At 32.7% G+C, this 26,593-nt stretch overlaps 1 protein-coding gene across 5 annotated transcripts in view; it reads right to left on the reverse strand.

Moving 5' to 3' along the window:
- The window catches only part of USP34 (ubiquitin specific peptidase 34), a 230,124-nt gene that overhangs the window by 44,133 nt on the left and 159,398 nt on the right, over positions 1 to 26,593 (reverse strand). For all 5 annotated transcript variants that reach the window (XM_020891635.2, XM_020891636.2, XM_020891634.2 and 2 more), the window contains 18 exons: positions 25,747 to 25,787; positions 25,464 to 25,588; positions 24,311 to 24,463; positions 23,314 to 23,418; positions 21,364 to 21,419; positions 21,151 to 21,271; positions 16,708 to 16,891; positions 16,030 to 16,190; positions 13,791 to 13,856; positions 11,647 to 11,793; positions 11,503 to 11,559; positions 11,330 to 11,407; positions 10,833 to 10,927; positions 8,675 to 8,847; positions 5,947 to 6,100; positions 3,953 to 4,031; positions 2,646 to 2,699; positions 2,442 to 2,537 (listed from right to left, as the gene is read on the reverse strand). In XM_020891635.2, coding sequence (XP_020747294.1) covers positions 2,442 to 2,537; positions 2,646 to 2,699; positions 3,953 to 4,031; positions 5,947 to 6,100; positions 8,675 to 8,847; positions 10,833 to 10,927; positions 11,330 to 11,407; positions 11,503 to 11,559; positions 11,647 to 11,793; positions 13,791 to 13,856; positions 16,030 to 16,190; positions 16,708 to 16,891; positions 21,151 to 21,271; positions 21,364 to 21,419; positions 23,314 to 23,418; positions 24,311 to 24,463; positions 25,464 to 25,588; positions 25,747 to 25,787 — 1,945 coding nt within the window. The remainder of the gene's footprint in view (positions 1 to 2,441; positions 2,538 to 2,645; positions 2,700 to 3,952; positions 4,032 to 5,946; positions 6,101 to 8,674; positions 8,848 to 10,832; positions 10,928 to 11,329; positions 11,408 to 11,502; positions 11,560 to 11,646; positions 11,794 to 13,790; positions 13,857 to 16,029; positions 16,191 to 16,707; positions 16,892 to 21,150; positions 21,272 to 21,363; positions 21,420 to 23,313; positions 23,419 to 24,310; positions 24,464 to 25,463; positions 25,589 to 25,746; positions 25,788 to 26,593) is intronic.

Below are 26,593 nucleotides of genomic sequence, written 5' to 3' on the forward strand. Positions count from 1 at the left end.
GATTGGAAGAATCAATATTGTCAAAATGGCTATACTACCCAAAGCAATCTATAGATTCAATGCAATCCCTATCAAACTACCAACGGTATTTTTCACAGAACTAGAACAAATAATTTCACAATTTGTATGGAAATACAAAAAACCTCAAATAGCCAAAGTAATCTTGAGAAAGAAGAATGGAACCGGAGGAATCAACCTGCCTGACTTCAGACTCTACTACAAAGCCACAGTCATCAAGACAGTATGGTACTGGCACAAAGACAGAAATATAGATCAATGGAACAGAATAGAAAGCCCAGAGATAAATCCACGAACCTATGGTCACCTTATCTTCGACAAAGGAGGCAAGGATATACAATGGAAAAAAGACAACCTCTTTAACAAGTGGTGCTGGGAAAACTGGTCAACCACCTGTAGAAGAATGAAACTAGAACACTTTCTAATACCATGCACAAAAATAAACTCAAAATGGATTAAAGATTTAAATGTAAGACCAGAAACTATAAAACTCCTAGAGGAGAACATAGGCAAAACACTCTCCGACATAAATCACAGCAGGATCCTCTATGACCCACATCCCAGAATTTTAGAAACAAAAGCAAAAATAAACAAATGGGACCTAATGAAACTTAAAAGCTTTTGCACAACAAAGGAAACTATAAGCAAGGTGAAAAGACAGCCCTCAGATTGGGAGAAAATAATAGCAAACGAAGCAACAGACAAAGGATTAATCTCAAAAATATACAAGCAACTCCTCCAGCTCAACTCCAGAAAAATAAATGACCCAATCAAAAAATGGGCCAAAGAATTAAACAGACATTTCTCCAAGACAGACATACAGATGCCAAAAAAACACATGAAAAGATGCTCAACATCACTCATGATCAGAGAAATGCAAATCAAAACCACAATGAGGTACCATTACACGCCAGTCAGGATGGCTGCTATCCAAAAGTCTACAAGCAATAAATGCTGGAGAGGGTGTGGAGAAAAGGGAACCCTCTTACACTGTTGGTGGGAATGCAAATTAGTACAGCCACTATGGAAAACAGTGTGGAGATTTCTTAAAAAGCTGGAAATAGAACTGCCACATGACCCAGCAATCCCACTTCTGGGCATACACACCAAGGAAACCAGATCTGAAAGAGACACGTGCACCCCAATGTTCATCGCAGCACTGTTTATAATAGCCAGGACATGGAAGCAACCTAGATGCCCGTTAGCAGACGAATGGATGAGGAAGCTGTGGTACATATACACCATGGAATATTACTCAGCCATTAAAAAGAATTCATTTGAATCAGTTCTAATGAGATGGATGAAACTGGAGCCCATTATACTGAGCGAAGTAAGCCAGAAAGATAAAGACCATTACAGTATACTAACACATATATATGGAATTTAGAAAGATGGTAATGATAACCCTATATGCAAAACAGAAAAAGTGACTCAGATGTATAGAACAGACTTGTGGACTCTGGGAGAAGGCGAGGGTGGGATGTTTCAAGAGAACAGCATCGAAACATGTATATTATCTAGGGTGAAACAGATCACCAGCCCAGGTTGGATGCATGAGACAAGTGCTCGGGCCTGGTGCACTGGGAAGACCCAGAGGGATGGGGTGGAGAGGGAGGTGGGAGGGGGGACCGGGATGGGGAATACATGTAAATCCATGGCTAATTCATTTCAATGTATGACAAAAACCACTGCAATGTTGTAAAGTAATTAGCCTCCAACTAATAAAAATAAATGGGGAAAAAAAAAAATGAGAGTGGGGCACAAAATCTCCTCAGCTTTAAGACTTGACCAAAACAGTGCAAAATACCAGTCATTCAAACAAGTAAAGTTTAATTGTCTTGATGGAAGATTACATGTTTACCAGGTAAACCTTCCTGCAGATTTACATTCTGTACTTTTGGCTGAGTCAGCTTATAACACTGATATAACATACTCAGCATGAGTATTTTTTATAAATCCCTAACAATATCACTTAATATATTATTAAATGAAGAGAGTTTCATTACTACAAATGAGACACATTTTAAAATATATATATATATACAAACATTTTAAATGCATTTAAAATACACTTGTGTATAATATGAAGCATAAGAAAAGGAATACTCCCAGTCCTATCACCCAATCCAAATGTATCACCGATCATACAAGTTAATTGTGAGCTTGCACTAATTCCACAAACCTTTTACCTCTCTTTTCTTCAGTGTTACTAATAATTGTTTTCCACTCCCTTTAATCTCATTCACTTTATGTTCACCTGTCATATGTGAGTATTACCAAGACTATTTGTAAAATAAATAGTGTTACAGTCTACTTTGGATTACAGATACTAATGATGTTTGAGCCTGCTTTTATATTATACAATACTTGCATAAATACTTATCATGCTTTTAAATTGTTGCTAAACTTAAATTAACTCATACCTCTAGCAATTCGGATGAAACATCAAATTTGTACTCTTTGCCACTTTCTTCCTCTGGTTCCATGCGTTTGTAAAACAGCATATATGCACTGTGGGTCTTCAAGAGGGAAAAAATAGTATATTTTCATTTTGACATAGTTTAACTATACAAGTAGATAATATGGGAGTCAGAAAACAATGTAAAATATAAGAAAGAAATGGTTACCTTTTCAAAGGAGAAATCCATAAACTTATCTGTAACAGAATCATAGGTCTTGGTCTGTATAAAACAATGAAAGTTTTCCTTCTTTAAGAAATGGGTACACTCAGCTGTATTTATATACAAAATATTTTACTAACATATTTAAAACTTTATAGTAATTTTGTAAACAGTTCTCAAATAGCATTATTGCATAAAAATCTTTGACAGAAATTTTTGGCAAAGGAAAGATCAAAATATTTTTAAACTTTACCACCAATATATAAAGTTTAATAAAATGGATTGCAATCTGAAAAACTACCTTTTAAGAAGAGAGTTTTGCGAAGTTTGTTTTCTTTTTAATCTTTTTTTAAGGAACTACTCTAGGAATAACACCTAGAGATGCAATAGGTTTAGCTATGCCTTCAATGGTAACACATTATTTACTTCCTTCTTCTACTCATTTTCGAAGTGTTAAGAATTTGTCTACTTCTTCTTTTCAATTCAGAATAGTACATAAGAACATCAAAGAGCAATAAGAAAGCCTTTTCATTAAAATCCAGAATAGTGACCAGTTATTCACAATAAACATAGTTACTAAAGGAAAATATAACTTTATCTGGGCTTACCTGTGAAATATAAATTACTTTTTAATATCTGATTTAGAAAATCAACAGGGAAAATTTTAAATTTTCAGAAAATTGCTACCAGGGTAAAATGCATATGAAGAAGTGAAATTATGTTAAGACTACTCCAATCTGTCTTTTTTACATCTTAACTGCTAATTATGTAACAGATAACCCTTTTCTATCCTGTCACTAGTAGTGTTAGTAGTAACAGCTGCTACTGTTACAGAAAGCACCAAGGAACAATCTAAAGTTCAGCTTAAGCCAACTTCTTGGTCAAAGATTTCTCATAATTAGTCAATAAAGAGCAATTTCTTCCTGCTCTAATCCCAAAGCATTTAAGTAAACAACTTATTCAATAATGTCTTTGTGTCAGTGTAATTCAACTCTTATACTTTTATTTTTCAATTGTAAGTCAACCTTCTTAATCAGTTGAAGAAATCATTTTAAAAACCACTACAATATTGTAAAGTAATTAGCCTCCAACTAATAAAAATAAATGAAAAAAAGTTAAAATATATATATATATTTTTTAAAAACTGCCATGTCTGGTATCTGCTCCAAACTTAGTAACTATACTAAACAAGTAACAAATTTTAGATTTAATTAGGAACTAAAGGAAAGTTCAATGACTGTTTTTGGGTTTTATTATACTATAAAGTACTTGGAAAGTCACAAACCACTTAAAAATTTTTGAGTAAAACTTACCGTCATCTCTCCACCAAAACATTCAGAGGCAAGTTGAGCAGAATCAAAAGGTTTTACCTCAGCATCATTAAAAAGATACCTAAAGCAGAGCATATATGTATTGATCAAGTATATATGTACTACATATAAATATATGTATATATGACTGGATCAAAATTGGGAAAGGAGTATGACAAGGCTGTCTATTGTCAACCTGTTTATTTAACTTATATGCATAGTACATCATGTAAAATGTTGGGCTGGATGAACCACAAGCTGGAATCAAGATTGCTGGGAGAAATATCAACAACCTCAGATATGCTGATGACACCACACTTATGGCAGAAAATGAAGAGGAATTAAAGAACTTCTTGATGACAGTGGAAGAGAGTGAAAAAGCTGGTTTAAAACTCAACATTCAAAAACCTCTAAGATTATGGCATCTGGTCCCATCACTTCATGGCAAACAGAAGGGTAAAAAGTGGAAAAAGACAGATTTTATTTTCTTGGGCTCCAAAATCACTGCAGATGGTGACTGCAGCCATGAACTTAGAAGATAGCTGCTTCTTAGCAGGAAAGCTATGACAAACCTAGACAGTGTATTAAAAAGAAAAGAAGGAAATCAACCCTGAATATTCATTGCAAGGACTGATGGTGAAGTACCAATACTTCAGTCACCTGATGAGAAGAGTCGACTCATTGGAAAAGACCCTGATGCTTGGAAAAATTGAAGGCAAAAGGAAAAGAGAACGGCAGAGAATGAGGTGGTTAGATAGCATCACCAACCCAAAGGACATGCATGTATTTGAGCAAACTCTGGGAGCAGCGATGGACAGAGAAGCCTGGCATGCTACAGTTCATGGGACAGGACTTAGTGACTAAACAACAATATGTACTTTATCTGTGTTGTGCCTGTTTTGTAAATATTTAGATTACATTCTAATATATTAAAAATATTGATCAAACATTAACATGCAATCAATTCTAACTAAGCTCTTGTTTTGACAATTTTAATCCACTAGAAATTGGGAATATATTTTCACAACAGTCATAATCATCTTAAAATCTCATAGATCTATTTATAGTCTAGGAGTAACAAAAGAGTTCATATAAGCAAGGAATGAAAAGTTTGTATAAATATAACATGTAAAGCTATTGGACAGAAAATATTAAGAGCCTGGAAAACTTACAAAGATAAAGGTACCATTTCAAAATTTATATTCAAATGGACCAGAAAAAGTAAGATACCATAGACATGATGGCTTAAAGAGAAACAGTTGAACAAAACTATTCTGCTAAAAAAGTGAAGATGCTCAGTTGTGTGCGACTGTTTGTAATCCCATGCACTGTAGCGCACCAGGTTCCTCCGTCCATGCAATTTTTCAGGCAAGAGTTCTGCTAAGCACAGATCAACTTACCAATGTACACTTTGTTCAAAGCAATATCCCCAACACTTAGAACAATGCCTAGAACAGCAACAGTCTCTACATATGATAATTTACCCAACAACATTCGAAGGCCAAAAACCAGCTATTAAGGACTGATTGAATGACTTCCAGCCATTAACTTGATAAAGGATGATAAAAAAGAATGTGCTTAGAGGGGAAAAGTAAAGTGAAGAAAATGGAGTATGCAGGTAATTTCTAACTGGAATATATAAGGACTTTGTGGCCATCCTATACTGAACACAGGTAAGATTCAGAAGGTTCAATATTGTCTATGAATCTTAAGCTGTGAGCAAAACTCTTGAGGGTCTTCATTTTTCTTGAGTAAGCATTTATCAAGTTCTCAAAAAAGTGTGGAAATCTATAAAGCTTAAGAACAATGGATTCATGTTATCTTTTGAAAGCTGCTCTCATGTAAACATTTTATGTGCCTCCTTTCCAGACATAGATAAAGTTTAGAAAACAAAAATCTGAAAACATATCTCAGGAAAAAAAACTATCAAACTTATACTTTAGAAACAAAAAAAGATTTTTTTTAAAAATCCCAAGAAAAAAATATTTAAAACTCACCATTTATTGTTTTTATAAGCATGTGGGTTGACTATATCTCTAATGAAGCTGTAATAGTGTCCACCGTCTGCTGTTCCTGTATGTACAGTCACTCCTATCAAGTCATACTCATAGCTCTCCGTGTCTTTTGAATGATCACTGACTTCCTTAAAACCTGAAATGATTTACATAAAATGGCAATAATTTTGAAAACAGCAAACAGTGACATCTTAGAATCACTTGATAGACCATACTTCATGCACAGAAATAGGCATATATACTTTATATATTCAAACAGGCACAAAACAACTCTATTTGCTGTCACTCACTATTTATAGCATACAATTTTAAGGAACTTTTATACACATTACTGGAAAAACAACTATGTTGTTAGTGCATAACTAGGGACAATCTCAACATAACAAGTAAATGTAAAATATGTTTTTTTCCCCCTTTGGTTTAACCTGGCTATTCCTTTTGAAATAGATAAACTTGAATGAAACAGTGTATATTATCTTTACTAGGAACAGGCAAACACAAGATCTGAAAGATATTAACATATTTATGCCTGTTAGTCTCATGTTAAGGAAAATGAAGCACTGCACTGGTAGCGTGCTTCCAACTGTTTTATTAATTAATAAAAAACACTATGTATTAGAAGCTTTATGTACAAAGAAATAAAATAAAATTTACTTCCAACCATAGAGATTTCAATTTGAAAGGTTATTATAATAGATACTAAGGAAAAAACTCCAGAAGATGTATGATTTACAATCTGTATTTCCACCATCAAAAGAAAGAAAGGTGTAATTAAAAGCAAGTAAGAAAGAGCAGATTTGTTTCACCTGAGTGCACAATCTAACATGAAAAGTTAAGCAACAATTAGCTGAAGAGGAGGAAATGGCTGACAGTGTCAAAGCAGTGGCTGAGGAGTTTGGGTATACTAGGATCTGATTCTGCAACCTAATAAACTCCTTTATCTTGGCATTTTTGTTATTTTCTCGCATGGTGGCATCATGAAAAACACAGTGAAGCACAGTTACTATGCAGTCTTGCTATAATTTTACAAATGGTTTGAAAGCATTCTGAAAAGTAGGACATATATATACAATGTCAACTTCTTAACTCTGTCTGTATTTTCAAACTTACCTCTTTTTGGTCACTCCCTGAAATTCCTAAACTGTACTCAACTTTATTACAAAGTTCCCTCCCTTAACCCTGTATCCCTTCATAGTTACAATCACCATCCTCTCTTTTCAAAAAGATATGTTATTCTCTTGAAATAATAGCGCTCACTCATTGCTTGTATCTCTCATTTCCCATTTAGTGAAGAGTAAAACATTCATTGGATGCTCATTAACTGCCTGGCAATACAGTATGAAGATTAAAATATGGTTCTTTTTCCTAAATCTTATAATATGGTAACTCTTCAAATCTCAAGAATTTAAATCTGTATAACTTTCTATACAAACAAAATACCACCAGGCCAAACAGAATTTCTCTCTGCCAAAGAAGAATGGAAAAGGTAAGGGCTAAACCAGTTCTGCTTTCTTCTCTCTCCTCATCTATTCCCATTCCTCATCATGGTTCTTAGGCCATGTACACAGATGTTTGAAAATCACTGGTCTTATGGAAAGAACAGCAATTTGTAGGTAACTCAAGTGCCATTTTAAATTCACTGCAAACTGCGTTCCTACCACAATACCCATATTAACGTGCTGTGATAACCAAAGATCTTCAACATGTTCAACCACCTTTATGGTCTTACTGGAACTGTTCCTTTTCTTTAGCATTCAATACTTCTGACCACATTCCCTCTTTCTTGAGCTCTTGAAGTACTGATCCCACTATTCACCTAACTGATCAAGCAGAAACCTTTCTCAACTTTTCCTTCCTCTAGGAGTAGACTGACTAAACTATAAGCTTCAGAGGGGTAGACACCTTCTTGTTGTCATTATATTCTCATTATGATAGCAAGCTAAATAGTGGACAGATGTTCAGGAACTTTCATTTTTTCACTCAGTCATTGAGTTTTATTAACTCTACTGCCATACACTTCCCTCCTACCTACTAGTCGCTTCTATTCCTGGACTTTGCCTTATAGCCTCCCCACACTCCTTTTATTCAGCCTCTAATCCATTTCTATTACTATAGTTAGAATAACTTCCTCAAGATCTCACCTGGTTATCTTGGTTTCCTGCTTAAAATGTTCCAATAGCTTCATATTGAAATAAAGATCAAAATCATTAACTTGACCTACAAAAGATTAATCTGACTGCCACTCTTTTGCCTATTTCACCAACCCCCTAACTAACCCCCTACCCTCCAACAAGACTATTCGCTCCTCTCAAATCTAGCTTTTGATACTCAGGCTCTGCTTAAATGTCACCTTCCCTTAAAAGCAACCCTGTGATTCCCCTCAACCAATCTGACAACAATTCATGTTAATAATTCCCTGTTTAAAATATGCCATGCCCAATAGACTTAAGCTCTTCAAGACCAGGAACCATGTTTATCTCATCCACTATTGTGTCCCCAATGCCTAGAAAGGTGTCTGCAACACGGTCCTAGTAGATACAAAATGTTTATTGGCCAACTGTCTGAATATACCATATTGTCTTTAGAAACATTTTTTGAAGATTCAATTTAATTTTCTTAAATGTATATTTAATTACAATGTTGTAATTAGGACTATATTGTCATGGTGATTTATAGTAAACATAGGCAAGAGAAAGAAATTTTGCATTACCTTCTTTCCTGTCACTCTTTCCCATAAGGAAATCTTCTGTATAGGGTGTCATATCCAAACGTAATGGGAAGGAAAAGTGTGTATTCACTTTTTCTTTCATCATTGTGACCATATTAAATGTGTACCTCATAGTATTGAAACTCAGAATCCGAGGCAATTTCTTAAAACATGCTCTGAAAGATAAAAACAAAAGTTGTTAAAGTATTCTAGCTATTATCAATTACATTTATACTACACTTATTTCCATATTCTATTCAGAGTAATAATGGTACTCAATCATGATCTTATTAACTCTATCAATCTATCCCCTTCTTATGAGATTTTCTATTCTGAAACAACTTCCCCATGTCTAGATAGGAAAAACAAATGAAAAACTACAGTAGACTATAGAATATGCCATGATGAGGATGGGAGAGCAAAGCAGTCTTCTGAGTTAGATAAGATTATTTGGGAACCATTAGCATATCAGTAGAGAGTGGCATGGTAGTAGATAAAATTTTTCGGCAAAGAATGAGTAAACTGAGAAAACCAGTACTTGAAGACAGAACAGAGTATGATCGGTTGAATACTTATTATGTTATTATAGACATCTAGAAGTATGATAATAGTACAAAAGGACTGAATAATACTCTTCTTGGGAGATAATTTGACAATATTTAAAGAACACAGTAGAATCGTATTAGCCAAATTAAAGGAATGATTCAAAAGGAAAGTTATCAAGAACAATAGATTTATTCAATAAGCTTATTCCAAACTTAATGAATAAATAAGAGATTCTATAAGAATGGAGCCTCTCAATTATCTTTCATGGACTCCTAATTACATTTCTCCACAGTAATAAACTTTTGCCTGACTCCAGTCTGTTTTAACTCCTTAACTTCTGGCCTAACCTCTCGTCTTCTACATGTAACTACATGAGTTTGTCTTCTACATGTAACTGCCTGCAGAGTTATGCTTTGAGTGTATTCATTTATAACTTTTCTCTTTTGCAACCAACTTGACTTCTGGAGACTGAGAAAAAGAATACCATTCTTTTCAAGTGCATATTTATATGGGAAAAGTCTTCTATTAAGCAATTTGAAAAGAAAGCTTTTCATTCACTGTCTTCAAACATGCTCAGATCTACTTCACGTAGAAAACTCCTCTGCTTGATTTCAAAGTTCTTTCTAAAGTCCATCTTTCTTTCTGTTTCTTACTGCCAAACTTCTAAAATGATGATCTATACTTTGTGTCATGTTCTCTGATGACTCTGCTTCTATTGCTACAACCTGACAGAAACATCACTAAACTATCTTTTTGAAAAATTCAATGATTTTATTTAGCTGTTATTTTTTTCCTCATCTCGGCGGACTATGTCAATTGAATGAATACCTTCTTGAAATTCTCTTCCCCAGATTCTGAGTTACCATAATATCCTGATTCTTTTCCCTTCCTGACTTTCATTCTGTCACTTTTTCTTTTTTATTTTTAGGTTGGCAAAGGTCTGAGTTCTTTGCATCAGTTATGTTCTTTCTCAGGCAAATGTTCTGATGGCTTCAATCAACTATGCAGATAATCCTCAAATCCAGATGTTAATCATTTGGTGTCACTGTACATTAGCAATCTTATTTTCTATTACCATAAATACAAATCCTCTATTTAAGGCAAGGTGGTCAAATCTCAGACTTTTAGTACTTATAAGGTCATTACTATTTCTCTGCCTTTGTTCCTAGTAATGAACTACATAATCTTTCAATCTAATTTCTATTCAGTGTTCAAGGGTAAGACTGAAACATCTTTACCGAAACTACTCTCTGTCCTAAACCAACCATCTCGTGGCTGGCTCTACAGAAAAAAAATCTCACTTTAGAAATTCATAGGAAATCTCAGCTCATGAGCAGATTCTTTACCATGTTCCACTGAGTGCATGGGGAAAGACTAAGCAATCATACACACCTTGTTAAATATTTATTAATAAAAAAAAAAATTGAGTGTTTAAATGTTTACTTGAATAATTGAACAAAAATTTGCTGTGTAAGAATGAGCTCCAAGCAGCTGATTTTATCATGTAATCATGTAATTTTCATAAAAGTATAACATTAATTTATCCTAAGTTTGTGTTTTACTTCTATTTGATGATTTATCAAAATGACAAAAATTAGGTTTCAAAAAAGCATACCTTTTTTCAGCTCGTACTTTCTTCCCACAATGAGAACAAGTATACATGTTGTCACCTTCTAAAGTATCTTTAATAGTAACTTCATCAAGAGATTCCTGTTTACACATTTAAGAGTTTCATATTATTATTTGCAACAAAAAACACAAGAAGCATTCATTACAATTTGAACAGAATGCACAGAGAAAAACAAAGTTTTTATTTTTAAAAATGAACTCTTAAATTTAGTAAAAAATTGACAAGGTGCTCTGAATCTTACTAAATATTTTTAAAACTCAACTATTTAAATTCTGATTAGAAAAAATCAGTTCTGTGGTCTATCTTTAATTCTTATTTGAGTAACATCGAAAGAAGAAAATAGGTAAAAACATGAAAATTTTCTCCCCAAAGTAACAAACAGAAGCCTGCTCTCTCTCTGTATATAAAAATATGTGTGTGTGTGTGTATACACAAATAGTTGAAAAGCAGGAAAAAAATTTAAAAATATATACATTACTCACATAAATATTCTTCATATCAGCCACCTGGCACCTCACAGTATAAAACTCTTCGGCTGTCTGACTAACATGTTCACAATCCTAGTCAATCAATAGCCAAAAATTGGTAAATTTTCATAATAAGCTAAAAGATACATAAAAATTTTCAAAAAGCAAAAAACAGGAAGAATACTTACCAAGGATACAACATTGTTTGTAATTACACCTCCAAACAAACTTTTGACAGTATTTTTCTTTAAAAAAAAAAAAAACAAACAAAATTCAGTAATTTAGAACTGAGCATATCTCTAAAAATTTCAAAGAAACATTACAGTACTAACCAGTTCTGGAGACATTTCTTCAATTTTAGTAATCAGATCAGTAAAAAATTCTGTCATATCTTTCTGCTCCCCAGTGTTCAAAGGCTGCTTATCCATGGTATATGTTTTACAGAAAGGTCTAGGATTATATGCCTTGCATTCACTCTCCTGTGAAAGAAAAGGGTTTTTGTGTAAGGAGGAGGATTATCAAGCAATCAAATAAATTTACCTCTCAAATAACAATAAAAAAAGGTATCACAAGATTCTTGAATAAAAACAATAAAACAGGTAAATAAAATCTTTGTAAATCTACAAAGAAAGAACTATATACTCTATTTCATTTTTGATTCTCACTCTAATATTCATGGACTTCCCTGGTGACTCAGCAGTAAAGAATCCACCTGCAAAACAGGAGACCTGGGTTCAATCCCTGGGTTGGGAAGCTCCCCTGGAGGAGGGCATAGCAACCCACTCCAGTATTCTTGGCCTGGGAAATCCCATGGACAGAGGAGCCTGGCAGGCTACTATCCAAGGGGTCGCGAAGAGTCGGACACAACTGAGCAACTAAGCACAGCACATGGCATTTTCAGTTTAATAGTCTTGGTGCCAGAAGATGCTTAAAGTACCATAAGCTAAGAAATTTTCATTTTTTTTTAAGTCTAGGAATTTCTAGGAAGGAATTTGGGATGCAGACTTATATTGTGAAGCATAAAATCAAAGCCTTTAAAGGGTGAATAAACTTTCCTATCTGAACTTTGGTTTAGTAGTGCTTTAAAACAGCAGTAATACTCAAAGCCTGCATCTGTGACTCTTTCTAATTCAATAAAATTCTCCCACAGCGAAGAGAAATCAATAAACGTGATTTCAGCAAGCCTATCAACAATTGATGTTTGTCAAGAGGGGGGAAAAAAAGGAAGTATTTTCCTCTGGTAAACCCCTATCATAGCACGTATGTCTTTAACCAAACAAGATACAATGAATCAGCAGAAGTTATCTTTTATTGTCTTATTTTCCTACAGCCCCCAAATTTGCTACCTAAAAGCTGTTTCTGCTTTTTCAAGTTTACACATCAATAATACAGCTCACTAATACTCAAAGAAATCAATTATGTAACTAGTATCAGATGATTATTACTGTGTTACAAAGAATCAACCAGATGTCATGTGGCAGCTTTTTACCCCAGGTAATAAATTGTGAAAACCATGATTTAAAAAAACAATAAAAAGTAGTAAAACTGCTTTGTCAGTTCAAATAGCATGTTCCAACTCTGTTAAAAGATTATAAGTGGAATCAAGGGATAACTAACAAATTTTTAAATTTTGTTTCAAAAATCTCATTTACTGAGTTTTCATTAAGTCTCAGAAGATGAAATACACAGGAATAAATAAAATAAGACCTCTTTCCTCAAAATTCTAGTAGGTGAGACAAGTAACTTTCAATACAAGTACTTGTATAACAAAAGTATGGTGACAAGGAAATACTCTGGAACTTGGTCACTCAGGGGACACTTTCTCAAGAAAACCAAGTTGCTTCCTGAAGGATGAGAAAGGGAAGAAAATGGAGAAGAGGGCTTGTGGAGGAGAGCTGCAGGCAGTAGGAGCAGCATGAATAACTGCACAAGCGAGGAAGCAAAAAGTGACGCACTGCTCTGGCTTCCAGTTACTACAGGGTGAGGCTGGATGTGGGCAGTGGCGGGGGGATATAAAAAAGGAGGTTGAAGGGAAGGGAATACATGACATCCTGGCTGGACCTGAACACCAAAATTAATTTCACAATAAAGAACCACTGAGGAATTTTAACTAGAGGAGTAGTATTTTAATATTTGCTATTTTTTAACGATTAATTTTATAGTTTTACGGGCAGAAACTAAGAAAGACAAAGAAAAACCAGTCAGAAAATCCTAAGACTAAAGGGTGGGGGTGACCTTGTGATGAAAAATGGATCGGATATAATAAATTCTTCAAAGGATAAATTAACAAAAATGCAGATGACTGAAATATGACAGTTAAAATTCACTATGATAAAGAACATCAGCAACTGGCAAAGTCAATTTGAAAAATCAGAGTATATAGTCATGATAGGCCAATACACTTGAACTCCAATTAAAGCTTTCTTTGGTCAAAGGGTATATCTAACTAGTTTCCATATCTGATTCTCAAACATACCATTAAATATGTAAACATTTTTTGAAGCTCCAGAAGAGTGGTCTTATGCTTCATATCTTCAGAATACTGTAAAAAAAGAAAAATCCTTCCATTAAAACATACTGATGATGATGGTAAATTAGATATTTTAGAAAAGAAAGCATTAAAATGTGCTCAACACTGTTTTCATTCTCTTAGCCATAGGTAGGAAAAACACACAGTCTGTTTTCTTTAGCAATTTTAGCATTTTAAAAATTGAAGTATTTTGTTCATTATACAAATACAGCCATCATTATTATGTAAGAAAACTAAATAAGGAAATCTTAAAACTACTTTACTTATCAGTACTTATTTGGTTCAATGTTGGTTTACAAGTTGGCAGTTTTGCAAGAACAGAAAATATCTTTTCCAGAAACAAATCCACACATTAAAAAATACACTCATCTAGTCATACCTTCATTTTTTTTCTAGAACACTACTAGATCCTTAACACTGCAGGGTAATACTGGCCAATTTCTTTGAAAATCCTCTAAATTTTCAAGTACATTAACTGAGATTTAGGAATCTGGCTACACTCATTTACTAGAGACTTGGTTCAGAACACCAGCCTTATAGGAGCGTCTCACATTCATGCTAGGCACTTGTTAGATATACTCTATCTCGTTAAAATTTTTAAATAACCAATAAAGTAGTTAATATTCTCTTTACAAATTATTACCTGTCATAATTTTGAAGAAGCAGATGAATCTTGAAGACATTATGCTAAGTGAAATAAGTCAGTCACAAAAGGGCTAATATTGCATGATTCCACTTATGAGGTACTGAGAGTAGTCAAATTCATAGAGACAGAAGTAGAACAGTGGTTGCAAGGGATATGGGTGAAAAAAGAATGGGGAGCAAAGTATTTAATGGATACAGAGTTTCACTTGGGGTAGGTGAAAAAATTCTGGAGTTTGATGTGTTAATGATTACAGTGTGAATATACCTAATACCACACAACTGTACACTTATAAATGGTTAATAGGATAAACTTTATACTGTGTATATTCAGCCACAATTAAAATACATGCAGTTTTCTTTAATCTTTCCGTGCAAATCTGAAAAGGAAATAATAAAAATGACATTTTCATGTAAATTCAAGTGCTCATTTGACGAAAGCACTTTCCAAAATCATGTCAAATTTCTATTCTGTAAGAATTCCTTATGTAGAGACAAGTCTAAATTTAGTTTTTATCCAAAATTACCATTTCTGACATTCATTCATAGTTAACACATGTGATTGTTCTGTTTCTACATACTAATTCCTGACAATGCTAATGGCTAAAAGGTGATTGTTAATATGAAGAAGATAAACTATAAAGTGTGGTTAAGTCATCTCCTAAAAAGAAAATCACTGAAAACATGCTTCCTTAATAAGTGGTTCTATAAAGTTATACAAATGGGGACAACCAAATTTAGTCACAAAACTTTACACATGCCTAATGAAATCAATTTGTAATTATAATCAGTTAGATGATAAAGACATCAATTTAACTAAAGCCAACAACAAAAAAAGAAACCCATATGAGTATATTGTAAATTTGGAGACTCTGAAGGACACCTTAAACATAGTAAGTATTCACTGAAGATATAAAAAGAATTTCAATACTTTGTGGTGATGGGGGGTGGGGTGGGGGTGGGAATGCAAAGACATCAAGATGATATGTGGAAGAAAACAAAAACTCAAGCAAAAAGAAAGTCTGAAAAAACTTATAAAAGCAGTCCAGAAGGCAAACTAAAAAACAGCCCATGGCAAACAAAGAATGAAAACTACAAAGAAAAAATTAACAAAAAGAACTTAAAGTAGAGCTTACTCAAATAAACTAGGCCACAATCAAATTTACCCTAGAATATTAAAAAATAACAAGTTCAGTGATTCCAATAATAATTTCCTACTTTGTTTTAGGCTTTGCTTATTTTCTATGTAAGTAAAATTTATATTTATTTTTACTGAAAATACCGTGTTCATTCAATACACTGAGTGTGTATATTCCACAAATGTATTTTCCTTTGCTAAATAAATTATACTGTGGTGTTTGGAATAATCAATTGAAATATTAAAATAATTCAAATATATATGTTAGCTAGTAATATCCAATTTTGTCAATTTTAATTAAAATTATTTTCTCAAACAATATTTACTAAACTGAATCAGGATCTATCAATGAAGTTTTAAAATTCTGTTTTAAAGTTTTAACTTTTAAAGTACAGAAAACTATACCTTCGCAGTGAAAACAGCCTGTCTTGCCTCAGGTATCATATAAAGTTGCTGAATAGTAGAAGCCAAGTAACAAGTAGCTCCGAGGTTAGTCAGGCCAACAAATCTACACTCAGCACGGACATCTTCATGAGGCCAGTAGTCCCATTTATAAGGTGCATGAGCTGCTGAGAAAAGGAGGGAGAAAAAGACACCCCCAAACAAACTATGAAACATAATGTATTCTGCTTTCACTAACAGCCACTACACCTGTTACTTATTTAATTCATATACATATTATTTAGTTTGTATTACTCATTTAGTTCATATACATATTTAGTTCACATACCTAAGATATTTGGTACATTTTAAACACACAGTAAAACTAACTCATTCCTAAATATTCAAAAGACTGTCAGAACTTGACTTTACTTGGCACTAAATTATTTAACCCAAAAATGCCAACGTATTTCACATACCTCTGAAAAAGTTCATCACAACTTTTGTTTTAAATTCAAAAATCAGTATTTCCTTTTTAACTTCACAGATCCTAGCATCAATAGTTTACAATGTTAAAACATATGAATGGTGAATTCTGTCTTTACCGTATGAATGGTGAATTCTGTCTTTAAATCATGCCCTCCAAAATCTTATTTCCATGAACAAAATTGACAAAGGTTAAAGGAAAAGAAGAATGCTTACACTGCATGTGTTGTGCCATAACCCAGTTATGTATTAATCTGTAGTTTTCAACAGATCCCTTTACCATCTCCACTAACAAGTCATAAGCAGCAGCTCTTGAAGAATGTGATTTGCACTTTGGTTGTTGTCTATCTTTTAGACTAGGCAACAAAAACAGGAGATTGAAGATATCTCTTAAAAATTCCTGGGGGGGGGGGGGGGGGGAGAAAGACCAAGTATATTATCCAAACTTGGAAATTAATAATATCCCAAATATAGTAAGTTCTATAGAGTAAACTGGACTATATGACAATCAAAAGTTTACTAAAAGACTGTTGTAAAACTTAAAGGAACATCACATACCATCATCTGAAAGTATTCCCAAACCTCATTTCTCTTAGAGAAAGTAAAATGGAAGAAGGCGCTCAACTTTACTTTTCTCTCCCTCCTAATACTTGATCGTTTCGAGTCCCAACAACAGTATATTGTTTTCCATACCATTCAGTGATCAAACATTTTAACTTAGGACTCATTACTCCCTATCTTGACTTTCTCTGTATTTACTTAAGTTTCTCCTTATTTCACTCTAATAATTATAGTAGAAGTAGCAACAGCAGCAACTCACTCATAATGTGCACTTACAAATGCCAGATACTATTCAGAAGCCTCAAAACAAACAAAGCACAAAACAGGTTAGACCAGGAAGGTGCTGTAGTCAGGAATTAAAACACCAAGCTCTTAACTTCACTAACAGTGAAGTTCAAACTGAGGTGCAAGGCTTAACCACATAAAATACATCCTACAGGTGTTTTTCCCTAATCTGCCTGAGAAAGGGTCACTTTTCCCACCTGCTCTTTAATTGGTCCTTTCCTACCATTCCAAAGAAAGTTATCTCCCTCACCATCTCAAGTAGTATAATGGTATACTGCTCTGGGGTATGAAACCTCCTGGGCTACTAAGTAGAAAAGAGGTAATATTGTTAAAGACTGAAACTGCTATCCTTAGAAAAGGCTTCATTTTAAGGCTGGCTCTTGGCTGTTGTCTGAACACTTGAATGCTGAACAGTTCCCTCCTCTGTTATAAAAGTTTCCTGAAGTTGATAAAAGTGGCCCACTATAGCTATCTGTATTTGGTTTATGCAGAATACTTGGTTTTCATCTGAGAGTCTGGAATTTCAATAACTGCGGTCAGTTATGCAGGGTATTATGTGCCTACATGACCCAACCCCTGATAAAACCCCTGAACTGCTTGGCTGAAGAGAGCATCCCAGGCAGACAGCACCTCAATGTCACAATCACTGCTGGGGGAATTAAGCACATCCTATGCAACTCCTCTGGAAGGGGACTCTTAGAAGGGCATACCAGGTTTCCACCACATCTGGCCCCATACTTTTTCTTTGCTGAGTAACAGTTTTGTCATGAATACAATTACATGCTGAGTCCTCTGAGTCCTTCTAGTGAATCACCAAATCTGGGAGTGGCCTTGGGACCCTCTGACACAGGTACCAAATGAAGGACAATTTAGACTATTTTCCCATTAATGATCTCACGTCCTCCATCTCACTGTTGTCAAAGAGAGTACAGTGCATAGTTCCTGACTTGGCAAAGAAAACTAAATCTGGCTAAGAAATATGGAAGGTGAACAGAGGCTTATTTTATATAGCTGATACACTGACAATGAGGTTATGTCTCATCTATTCTATAATTGAGAAGGCGAAGACTGTCTTGGAGACACAGAGTGGCATGTTCACATGAACTGGAAAATATAAATCACTCACCCAAACAGAAATAGAATTGGCTAGTAACTAGTTTAACAATGAACTATCTTTGATAGTTTAAATATAGAAACTAAAAAAGCTAAATATCCATAGCTTCAAAGTTTTGACAAAATATACTTAAGGCCTGTGATAAAAGTATTTTAATTAAATATTAGGGTTGGTAAAACCAGGCTGAAATGAACAACTTTTTTTTCCTCACTCTGAGTTTACCAGGAAAGCAGGTGACCTTAAGTCAAAGAGGAACACATACATTAACATGTGTTAGTAGCTCAGTCATGTCTGACTCTTTGTGACCCCATGGACTGTAGCCCATCAGGCTTCTCAGTCCATGGAATTCTCCAGGCAAGAATACTGGAGTAGGCTGTCATTCCCTTCTCCAAAGATCTTCCCAACCCAGGGATCATACCTGTGTCTCCTACATTGCAAGCAACTTCTTTACCATCTAAAGCCCATATTAACAGTAGGAATGGAAGGAGTTTTAACCATGCTATTTCTTTGAATTTCTTCTGAATTATGTGTCAAAGATGATACTTTTTGACCTATCTAGATCAAAAATTATAATGTACCATTGTAACAGTACAGCCATTCCTGTCCACTTCACAAAAAGAAGAACCTCAAAAATTGTAATGTACCATTATAATGGTACAGCCATTTCGGTATACTACACAGAAAGAAGAATCTCAAACAGATACCTGAGAGAATAGGTCTTAGTGTAATGTTTGACATGTAATTTAGAAGAAATTCGAAGAGTTAAATAACATTGTTAAAACTCCTTCCATTCCTACTGTAAACAACATGCAAACAAGGTTTCTCACAATTTATATCTCTAGAAAAATAAAGTAGGAACAGAAAATCTACAAATAATAAGTTAATTTAAGGTGGACAAATTCATATACACAAATCCTTATTCTACATAAACAGCTAATTAGAAAACAAAAGTGAAGAAGAGTCCATTTATGATACCTAAGAAAGAAAATTCTGAAGAAGAATCTTAATTAAAAATTCCTAAAATTCAAATTCTAAATGACAACATTAAATTGGAAAACACAAAAAGACTGGTCTTCATAAATAAGAAGACAAATACTGTTCTTATACAGGCAATTTACTATAATTTTAATATTTTCTATATCAAGCCATAAATTTAACACAACCCCAATTTGAAAAGTATCAGAATTTTAATTTTGAAAGAATGAGACACACTGATTCTAAAGTTTGTTGTGGAAAAATAAACAACCAAGACAATTCTGAAAAGGACTAATAATGAAGATGGATAATTTCCATAAGACACTAACTGAAAACTGTAACTCTACTTAATTAGAATACAACACTGGAGAATGAACAGATCCATAGATGAAACAGAAAGACCAGAAACATCCCCAAATATACATGGCACTTTCCTTCATACAAAAATTCTACAAATTATCAAGAAATGGACCACATACATACATAAAAGGAAAATGAGGATAGGATTTGAGCAACTCAGAGAAAAAATAATACAAGTAAATGGCTTTCAAACACATGAAAACAAGTATGAATATACAATGGAACAAGTATACAAAGATGTTCACTGCAGTTCTTTTTTAAAAAAATATAAACATCAATGTCAATAATAAAATAATTTCTCTTTTTATGTATTAAAGTTTTTAATGTATTTTCTCTCTTTTTTTGGATTCATTTTAAATGATGAACACAAATCACAGAATCGTATTTACATAACATATACCTTTGTATTTAATACAGCCACAGAAAGTTCTGGAAGGCCATTATCAAAATATCACTTGAAATTAAAATCTATAAGAATCTTACCTTTATTAGCACTACCTAAAAATTCCTTTTTCTTTAAAATGATGTTTTGCTTTATAATGATACGCTATCAGAAAGATCAACTAATAATTTACACTCTGGAATAAAAATTACACATTGCTTTAAATATAACGTAAGACTTCCACCAAGCAAGACTAAATAAGTCAAGTTATTCCCAGTGAGAATGATAGAAAAATTTTAAAAGATTCAGGCGAAAACCCACAAAACAGGGCTTTGTGCAATAGGGGTAGTAGCACAGATTTAAGACAGGTAAGACTATCACTTTTAGTTTATCTTAAGAATCCCTTAGCCCATGTTCATGGGAGACAGACAATCTTCCATTCTGTTGGTTATTCCTGTTTCCTAAGACGATCAGTAACCTCAGGAAAGCAATCCTCCAAACCATAACTTACTTTCCCTAATGAAAGCACTGACAAAAGTGCCAGTGACAGTAAATAACACAATCTAAAGAGAAATTAGACATTTGTTGGTATAGAGTTATTAGGTGTTATCAAACAGTCAATTATAGAATTTGTGTCAAATGGGCCTTTAAGGTATAAATCAATAAGCATTCTACAATGACCACATTAATGCCATGTGCTATTAGTTCAAAATATTCAATTTTATAAAAATCTATTAAGTGCAGATTGCCTCTTCATATTCAGTCACAGTAATTAATACTTGTTCTGCATTCTAAAAACAAGCCTAAAATCTATACTTCTAGGATTCATCTTATTCAAAGTTCACTGTTTCTACCAGTAATGAAGTTCTGACAAACTTTATATTTGTATGTTTAAGAAGATTTAACATATCCACATACAAGGAAACAATATTAAAAAACTTAGTCTTATTTCATACAAATACTTGGATGTGTCATTACCAACCTGTCCTTCCCTTGAAAATTTAAAGGGTGGTTTGTGTTTAATAACGCTTGTTGCAAGCCTTAGGAGTCCTGTAAGCCCATCATCTTCTATATTACCATCTTGATGATCGAGGATCTCCCGGCTACAAAAAAATACAAGCAAAACAAGATAGGTCATGCAATTACGTCCTTTATCTTTATACAACAAAACCATCAATTTCACATCAAATTTTACCTTCGAATACAGTCGGCCAAATGCCGTGCCAAAGCATCCAGGTCAAGCAGTGTTGTCTTAATACAAAAAGAAAATACAAAATTCAAATACAGATTTTTACATTTAGTATTTAAGTATTTATTAAAAACAAAACAAAAAAATCCTTTTAAGTAACAAGAATTCTTCAAATTCATTAACATGCCAATTAAATTATAAATAATATATAACTACTCTTTCCTTATACATAATATCAATAAAATTATAGTTGTAAACACATCATTAATAGTCCTTCAAATAAAAATGAAATATTGGCAATAAATTATGATAGCCATAGTAATTTAATGAGAAAACACTAGGTTTGACTTATTTTTTAACAATTTTACTAAGATATAATTCACATACCATAATATTTACCAAGATTTGCTTCTAAAAGCACCTTTTGAAATAAACTTAAATGTACAGTTCACTTCAGAAATCTGTATTATCATTATAACAGAGGAAAGAAATTAAAACAGATTTCATAAAACAGAATCTAATTTAAGAGGATTCACAGGAATTCTCTAGCAGTACAGTGGTTAGGACTCCACGCTTTCAGTGCAGAGGGTGTGGGTTCAGTACCTGATTGGGGCCATAAAATCTTGAAAGCCATGTGGCACAGCCATCAACAAAAAAAAAAAGAAGATTCTCAAAGAAACTCAGATCAAATATTGTAAAGTAATTAGCCTCCAACTAATAAAAATAAATGAAAAAAAAAAAAAAAAAAAGAAACTCAGATCACAAGAAGGAAAATTACTTTGACTACCAAGCAAGAAATACCAGATTCCTACTTTAAATGGGAAACCATAGGTTTAAAAAAAAAAATTCCACATCTATCTGGCATTAGTATTTTATGGATAAAGTCAAATAAATTAAAATATGTTTTAAGAGGAAGACCTAGAAGTGGTCATCAAAGGAAGTAAGATAAGTAAATACTAGGGATGTAATGTACAACATGGTAAATGTCGTTAACACTGCTATTATATAAAGTTGTTGAAAGAGTAAAGTGCTCCTTACAAGGAAATAAAATCTCTATTTCTTTAATTTTATATCAGTATGAAATGATAATCTCCAACTATACTTATTGTGGTAATCATTTCATGATGTATATAAGTCATTATGCTGTATACTTTAAACTAACACAGTGCTGTATGCCAATTATAACTCAGTAAAACTGAAAGAAAAAATTAAAATAGGTTCAATATTGATTTTTAAATTTCTCAAATGTAAAGTAGACTACTGTTCCTTAAAAGTAGAAAGCTCAAATGTTAAAGGATTTTTAAAATATATAGTGTATATATTGGACCTTGATTGAAATACTTGAAAAAAATTGACAGAAAAGGTTTCCTAAATATTTACATGTAAATTTTTCAAGTGTTTCTCACTTTTCTTGAGATCAATTAGATTTATTTTAGCTTACTAAATTTATAAAAAGGAAAAAAAAGTTTTATGTGGCCAAGATTTTCTTCAAAATGGACTTGTTTTAAATGCCTTTGGTTAGACAGGAGTATCACTGTAGTCTCATATAACAAAATTAGAAGATCAGAAAATTGATAGTGCTCTTTAGCTTAAAGTGATTGCTATTAACTGCAACTTTATTTTATATACTCAAAATCCATTTACTCTTACAGAAATCTGTATATTTAAAGTCTAAATTTCATACTCCAAATAAGATTTTATACCCACAGATCTTACTCGGAAGACATAGAAAACTACTGATAAGTACCAAGTAAAGACATATCAACTAAAGTCAAAATAAAATGAAGGAATGAGAGCAAAACACAAAGGTACAAATGAAGTAGAAAAACTATGACATTTTCAATTCATTACAGACTGATAAAAATGCCCTTAAAGATAAGGACATATAAATTCATGAAGATACATGTACATAATTCAGCTCTATTAACAAGTTAATGTAAAATTTTCTGAACATACCTGACTAGCATCCTTTATATGTATGTTGTCAACTAATTTGCACAACAACCAAAAATATTCTTTACATCCAGGTTTTAACATTGGCTCTTCTTCATAATCATCTATCTATTAAAAAAAATTTAAACTTTGTGAAAATAGTTTAAAAGGGGAAAATGAACTTAAAATTATATTTTTAAAACTATTAGGGTTTATAAAAAAAATTAAATCCCTACAAACTAAACAGTATTCAAAATTTAACTAGAAAATTCTGAAGAAGACACCCCTGGTTTCTTTAAAATTAAAACTACTATGTACATAAGTGAATGATGAGAAGTGGAAAAGATATGAATAATGTATAATACTAAATAATGTAGTGTCAACTAAAAATTCAATGACAAGGTGAAAACACAAGAAACCTACAGAAAATGAGTATCTATAAATCTACCCACATGTAATGGTCTATTATAGTTTTCAAATCTGAAAAATAAAGAACATTACATTTCTTACACAGTCAATGAGACAGTAAATATGGAGAAGAAAAATCCTACAATGCATATTTCTGAGATTAGTACAATTTATTCATTAATGGGCCCTGAATTTATTATGTGGGAGAAGGGGTTTACAAGGCTAGTACATACATGGGAACTATGAATAAAGTGTATCACAAAGATAAAACAACTGTGATTGAGTAAAGAGAGTGCTACATTTATGATGTTTCTATCATTCAACTTATCAACACAAGTCTCAAAATCTATAAGGACGAATGCTATTTCCAAAACAGAATACCCATGAGAGATCCCACAGAGCTGAAACCAAAGCACAAAGAATCTATCCTTAAAGTGTAACATGGACACAATATGTCACAATGCTGTTATTTTAAGAACTATATAACTATCATCCTCCTGGTGAAAACTATAAACAGGTATTCAAAATTACTTGCAAGAATAATACAATGATAAACGTGGGGCAAATGAAAACGCAGAAACAGAAACTGCTGTTGAACACAGGAAAATCTTACCCTGATAGGTTTGAGTGCTTGAGCATCTGGAAGGAACTTCAACAATGTTGAGGCAGCCAGTAGCAGAAAAGAGCGATTGATTGAGTCTCCTCCATCCAGCCCTGATAGAGATAACTTATAAAGACCATTGCAAGACTCATGACGGACTGCAGTCTAAATGAAAAAGCAAGTTCCAAAGATAATCTGAGTCAGTGTTAAGAAATTAATCTTAAAGTTGATATGTTGCCAGAAATAACATGTTAGATGGCTTCTTTAATAACATATTTTAAAACACAATGTCCTGATCACATACTCAGGCATGTAAATAATACATGATCAAATGAAGTACCCCAAAGTATATAGAGTAATATGTAAAAACATTTTGGAAATTCCCGAACATGGCCATAAAAACAAACCAAATAAATACAAGAACAGATAAATACAGAAAGGATTGAGAAGAGAATATTCATAATAATTTATTTACATTACTAAGTAACAAGAAAAATATTTTCAGAACTAGAAGCAACTTAGAAAGTATCTAAACTAAAATATTTTACGGATTTTAGAATCTTGTTCAAATGTTAGAATAGTTACCTGGTACAGAGCCAGAACAAGAACACATATGCATTCAATCATAGCTATTCTAGAAAATGTTCTCTAAAAAAGATGTGAATATTGTGGCTAAGTGTACTAGTAAGTGTTTCTACTATTTCATTTAGGATATGATGTGAGTAACATCAAGATACGATTGGTAAAAATTATATTGACTTCAGTGTCAACAATGAACTCAAAAGGAAATATATATAACTTATCGTTGGTCTCTCTTGCATCTAAGGATACACTCAACTAGATAAAGCAAAATAAATTTCACTAAAATATAAATTACAAAAATAAAGGCTCAAATCTTTCTAAACCGTCAGAAAACAAAAAAACCCCAAAAGAACCACTCTGTAAACAAACACTACAGAAAAAAGAAAAATATGAATGCTACACAGTAACATTCACACTTAAGTGTACATAGTTCAAAATACTCTAGATATTAAAGGATTAATAAGTACTTTCCAGGATATATTCATGGAATCACATTCTTTGTTTCCATTAGCTCTTTTTATTATCAATGCTAATAATATGAAAAAATATGAAGAGTAGTACTAATCTTCAATCTTTAGCTTACCTCAGGAATAAGGAGAGTCAATTTCTTTAGCCAATCTTGTAAATGATCACTATCAGCAAGGCTAGATTTCACTAAAGAACAGCAATGAGCCCAACTCACCAAGAGCCACATAGAATAATGTGAAACTAAAGAAAAATTGGGAAAAAGTTACTATAAAAATTATTATAAAGGCTTGTACTATAAAGAAAACAAAATGTTCGTTATTAAAGAAAGGTATTATATGTACATGTTTCCAGCCATCCAAATCTTTATCTATTAAAAATCAGCTCTGTGGAACCCTTACCTTCATGTCTAGACCTGTGATCAGATTGAGCTTTCAAAACTCTGTAAAGTAAAAACATACCACCAGGAATAGTTAAATTCAGCAATGAATTAAAAAATAACTCTATTTCTTACTATATTTATCATTTAACTTTCCCAAAAGATTATGGATCTTTATGAAAGATACTAATTTATTTTTCCATGGTCTTCATTTTTGCTTAAAGAATCACTGGCAAAATCTTACTATAACAAACACTAAATGTCTTCACATTTAATAAATAAAATCTGAGTGAATCCCATATTGTCTTAAGTGCACTCTCACAGTGCCTAAAAATTTGGTTACTGAAGTGATATGGATTACAAAGAGAAAGGTTGTAACAGTTTAGAATCTAAATATAAGACTCCTAAAAGGAAAAAAATCACAAACTGGCATAAAATGCCCTTCTTTTTGTATGGGTAAGTTCAATTTTCATCGGGAATAGTTAAAAGTAAATTACTGAAAAGTAGAGAAAAATAACTAATTTAATTCTATATTGCTTCAGTTCTATTTTTTCCCCATGATACTTTTAGTAACTTCAGTGGAAAATGTATTACCTCAATTTAAAGAAAACTAAACTGTAAAAATTTTCAATTTAATAACACTATTACACAGGAATTTAGTATTCACCTTACAAATAAATTGCTGGGTTTTTTCCCCTTAAGAAAAGCACTGATCTCTAGATACCTACTTTGTTATAATAAATTGTTATAATAAAAAACGCCTTTGAAAATTTCAAAATCTACATAACTGAGTTAAAGTAAAAGGTACTGAAAAGTTAAAACTTGTAAATCAAGATCTGGTCATATTTCAAGTTTAACTTTTATCAGTT

Source organism: Odocoileus virginianus, chromosome 2 (assembly GCF_023699985.2).
Source record: "Odocoileus virginianus isolate 20LAN1187 ecotype Illinois chromosome 2, Ovbor_1.2, whole genome shotgun sequence".
In the NCBI taxonomy this organism is placed as follows: domain Eukaryota; kingdom Metazoa; phylum Chordata; class Mammalia; order Artiodactyla; family Cervidae; genus Odocoileus; species Odocoileus virginianus.